Here is a 5,238-nt window from a genome sequence, read left to right as displayed (position 1 = left end):
CTGTACAAAATGTCCTCCCTTGCTGATCTGGCCATGCAAATAATGTGACATGACAGGTCAAGGAGTTTCTCATAAAGAGTCTTGAGTCACCATCATATTGTTAGTTTCTCTCTATGTGTTGTATTTAACACATTTTGATATCAATCATTTTCACTCACACTACCACTTTTTGTTTATGAATTGTTTTCCTTGAGGCCCCCAGTATTTGCCAGATAATCATCATTTTGCGCGAAAACAACAACAAATAGTTACAGGCCCACTGGGCAAAAATGGACCGGCCTGAAATGCCAGTCCGCCCTTGTATGTGACATTAATGTATCTGCTTTTTGATATGCAGATATAATAAATCATAGTGGGAAAACAGGCTGCCTAAGTATGGTTCTCAATCAGAGACAACGATAAACAGCTGCCTCTGATTGGGAACCATACCAGGCCAAACACAGAAATACAAAAACATAGAACACAGAATGCCCACCCCAACTCACACCCTGACCAAACTAAAATAAGACATAAAGGAACTAAGGTCAGGACGGGACATATACACATATTTTTTTAGATATATTTTTGCTATACAGATATAGACTTACAAGAAGGAGGTTCATTTGTTTATTTTAGATCAGAATATTTAGTATAAAGGTAAACATTATTTTGTTAGATTATAGGAGTAACTCTGGTAGGCCTGAAACAGTTCCTCACCTCAAGTTCAACTGTCTGAGTCAGTTGGAGCACCAGGGTGCACTGCCTTCATATCATACACCTGCAGCAGCTAAAGTTCAATAATAGCCACACCACACCAAACCTTCACAAAAGTTGCTACACTTTATTAGGATAATATCAAAAGTAAGTCAAGAAGTTGTTCATAGGGAATATATGAGCATGCTATTATATTGGCGGCAAACACAGCATTACAGTTGGAACTTAATTTGGCCAAAGAATGAAATAAAACAATTGCGAACTGGTTTAAACCTTTTGAACATGCTATTGCAATAATTACCAACAAAGGCAAGCGCCGACTGTACCCAACATATGACAGAAATAGGATAATGTTAATATTTGTCAAATGGCAGTCAAGCATCTATCATCATAAATATTTATACTATATTGAAGCGTTAGGTTCTAGGTGCGTGAGGAATAGCCACTCGGATTGTAGAGGCAGAGCACAGGTTGAGCTTTCCTGTATAACTGGGCCCGCCGGCAGCATATGTGCTCACATTATAATAGGACAACTTGTTAGAATGATGATCTGCAAAAGACAACACATTCAGTATCAGAAGTATGCGCTGTCCCTTATGTCTTAGAATCTGAAGATCTAAATCTGAAATCTTGAGACTATGTCTGCGATGCGGTGCGTCTTCTCCCTTTGACACAAATGAAAATGCCCAATAGAATAAGAATCAGCAGCATCACCAGTAGAACTGAGAGGGTGGATAGGTGAACTCTCTCTGCCCCAGACTCCCAACTGACATCCAGCTTGTTGTCCAGACTGAGGTGAAAGGCAGTACAGGTGTAGTTGTGTCTCTTATTTAGCTCCTCAGTACTGACCTCCAGACTCTTCCTCAGCTGGTAGGTCCCATCTCCACTAGGCAGAACCTCCCCCCCTGTCAGCTCCTGTTCTGCCACTGGCTGGCCGTCTCTCAGCAGGGTCATGTTGATGTGGCGGGGGTAGAAACCAAACGCCAGGCAGCTCACCTGAAACCCTCCAGAAACCTCTTTCTTTATCAACCTGAGTCTGGGAGGAACTTTACGCATCACAACGTTCTTCTCTCTCTTCAGGATTCTCTTCAGTGTTCTGATGCAAATGGGAAGGAAAACATTCCCATAAAGTGTTCTAAGATATTCTCTCCTCACCCCATCATATCCTGGTCGTAGTTTCCCAGCATCATATGTAAAATGTGTCATGTTGTAATATAACGTTTGATCTGTATAAATGGCATTGAAAGTGTCTTTTTCCATGATCAGAGCTGGTTCACCATTGTCCAACATTTCACAGCCAGTCAATCTTTGCTGAACTTGAACACCTCCTGTGAGATTAAAGTGGTGCTTTAGGTGAAATGATCTGCCTTTCATGTGGTGGTACATAATTCCAAACACATAATCTCCATCCTGTACTACTTCATCATGTATTTTTCCATTTGGTTTAGGTCCCCTGTAGACAGGCTGTTTATCGTTGGAGTCATAGTAAACCACATGGATGTCATCCAACATCACCACAGCCGTAAACTCAGGGAAAGGCGTCTCCCCGATGATGTAATTTGCAAGTGCCCACAGAGAATGTGATCCTGAACCTGGGAGAGGAGTGATATTATACACAGTTATGGACATTTCGAGAGCCTGGGACTATAAGGTTTTATCTGCTAAGATATTTGGCTTTCACTCATCATCACAAATTGTAATTAAGATAGTTAGTGCCTCCTAAAGACATGATTGAGAAAGAGGGTGGGCTATCAGCTGATCATTGATGTTGATGATTGATGTAAATATACTAGTTAGCGAACTCTATTTACTTTACACTGATTGTAATTTAACTCTTTCTTTCTGCCTCTCTCTGCTGTGAGTATCAGCCAATCAGACTGAATATTGATGATGGTGTAGGCAAAATCAAGGGTTATCAAGTGATAATGAAATGTTATGCTGCTGTGGCTGTACTGTTGATATTTGAACTAGGTAGTCAGCTACACACACTGGACCAGTGACCACATCTCTCAAGTCATGCATGTTTGGATACCGGGCTCAGTCATTCTCTGTGCAGGGCAGACTGGAGGGGAAAAGGGCACAACTGGGCATGTGCGCAAGCTCTGTACAGAGCATATCAACAGGAGCAACCAATGGATGGGGTGGGGTAGTGAAGTTGTTGACACAGGGTCTGAACAACAATGACAAAACATTTCCACAAAAAAATTACATTTTGGGGGAAATTATACCACCACCCAAAAGGGCATGAGACTTTGGACAATGGAAGGGAAAAGTATAGCACGTGCTCTACACAGGTAGAGCCCTATCTGTGCAGCTGCCTGGTGTCAGCTATTTTGATCTTGTGCTCTTTTGAACTCAACAACATGAATTGGGGTATTTAGAGTACTCTCTAGGTAGAGAATATTGAACAGAGCAATGCTATGTCAATCACTCACTTTTGACAAAAATGCAGATAACCTATAATCCCAAACGTTTTGTTTAACATTTTATAACACAACAAATCTTTCAATGAGTTGAGAGAAAGTAGATAGTCCATCTTACCTGCGTTGACAATGGTGGAAAATGAAAGAACAAACAAAAAGACAGACAGTTTGCCCATGATTCAGAAATGTTCACTGCTTTTGCGGTAGCCTCACAAAACAGTTTCTAACTCTGGAGACACTTTCCCTTTCGCTAATCCTTCTTCTTCTGTAATATTATGCCCATCCACAAACAAATGTTAGAGGTGCATGTTGCCACCTACTGTACTGGAGTGTGTAGTCAATCACAGTTTACAGACTAAATGAATAATGAAACAAACATTAAGTGAAACTTAATTCTCCTTTCTAATCCTGTACTACTAAGAAAACTATTATAACTATTATAAATCCTCCCCATTCCCCAAATCCCTTTCACACCCCCCCCCCCACCCCATCCCTGTCCTACCTCAATAACCCTACACATCAATCTTGCCCTCCTTTTGGGCTCCCGAGTGGCGCAGCGATCTAAGACTGCATCTCAGTGCTTGAGGCTTCCCTACAGACACCCTGGTTTGATTCCAGGCTGTATCACAACCGGCCGTGATGGGGAGTCCCATAGGAAGGCACACAATTGGCCCAGCGTCGTCCTGGTTTGACCGGTGTAGGCCATCATTGTAAATAAGAATTAGTTCTTAACTGACTTGCATAGTTAAATAAAGGTTCAATTAAAATGAAATAGAAATTAAATGCCGATACCTACAACAATACATCAACACATGCTTCACTGTTTCATCAACCATACACTCCGTACAGAATCCATTTGTATGCTTACCAACCAGATATAATGACAAGTTCAATGTACTACAATGTCCTAGACGCAACCGAGCAAACACCAACTCTTCCTTCATTCCACCTGGACAAAAGGAACACCTACAGTGGCAAGATAAAGTATGTATTCTGTTGAGCTTCAATTGGCGGACAGACAGCCTTACATTCTTCTGCAAAATGTCTTGATAAACATGGGAATTCATTTTTCCATTGATGATAGCAAGTTGTCCAGGCCCTGAGGAAGCAAAGCAGCCAAACCAGGATGCTCCCTCCACCATATTTTACAGTTGGGAAGAGGTTTTGATGTTGATGTGCTGTGCTGTGCCTTTTGCTCCACACATTGTGTTGTGTGTTCCTTCCAAACAACTCAACTTTAGTTTAATCTGTCCAAAGATTATTTTGCCAGTAGCGCTGTGGAACATCCAGTTGCTCTTTTGCGAACTTCAGACGTGCATCAATGTTTTTTTTGGACAGCAGTGGCTTCTTCCGTGGTGTCCTCTCATCACCATTCTTGTTTAGTGTTTTACGTATTGTAGAGATGTTAGCATGTTCCAAAGATTTCTGTAAGTCTTTAGCTGACACTCTAGGATTCTTCTTAACCTCATTGATCATTCTGCACGGTGCTCTTGTAGTCATCTTTGCAGGATGGCCACTCTTAGGGAGAGTAGCAACAGTGCTGAACTTTCTCCATTTATAGACAATTTGTCTTACAGTGAAATGATGAACGGCTTTTAGAGATACTTTTGTAACCCTTTCCAGCTTATGCAAGTCAACAATTATTAATCTTAGGTCTACTTAGGTCTTCATGTGAATAACAAACTCACATTTTGTGAATGTTTTTTATATTGCAGGGCAGCTCTAACCAACATCTCCAATCTCGTCTCATTGATTGGACTCCAGGTTAGCTGACTCCTGACTCCAATTGTTTTTTGGAGAAGGCATTAGCCTCGGGGTTCACATACTTTTTCCAACCTACACTGTGAATGTTTAAATTATGTATTCAATATAGACAAGACAAATGCAATCATTTGTGTGTTAGTAGTTTAAGCACACTGTGTTTGTCTATTGCTGTGACTTAGAGGAAGATCAGATCACATTTTTAGACAAATGTATGTAGGTAATTCTAAAGGGTTCACATACTTTTTCATGCAACTATATGTGAGACTCAGCAAGTGTGGAGGGAGAGAGGGTGTGCTCTGTGTCCTAGGTTTTGCTTATGGCTACATCTTTTGTCTGGCATGCCCTGTTTTCCGTCAAC

At 41.2% G+C, this 5,238-nt stretch overlaps 1 protein-coding gene across 1 annotated transcript; it reads right to left on the bottom strand.

Annotated features, from left to right (window-relative positions):
- Window positions 1–800: 800 nt before the first annotated feature.
- On the bottom strand, window positions 801–3,388 carry LOC109883080 (major histocompatibility complex class I-related gene protein). Its single transcript, XM_020475128.2, has 2 exons — window positions 3,235–3,388; window positions 801–2,285 (listed from the first exon to the last, which is right to left on the bottom strand). The coding sequence occupies exons 1-2, from the start codon at window positions 3,290–3,292 to the stop codon at window positions 1,330–1,332; spliced, it is 1,014 nt and encodes a 337-aa protein (XP_020330717.2). The 5' UTR covers window positions 3,293–3,388; the 3' UTR covers window positions 801–1,329.
- Between the last annotated feature and the right edge of the window lie 1,850 nt (window positions 3,389–5,238).

The sequence above is a fragment of the Oncorhynchus kisutch genome, unplaced genomic scaffold (genome assembly GCF_002021735.2).
Source record: "Oncorhynchus kisutch isolate 150728-3 unplaced genomic scaffold, Okis_V2 Okis03b-Okis08b_hom, whole genome shotgun sequence".
NCBI lineage: Eukaryota > Metazoa > Chordata > Actinopteri > Salmoniformes > Salmonidae > Oncorhynchus > Oncorhynchus kisutch.
This window is presented reverse-complemented; position numbering and strand designations above follow the sequence as displayed.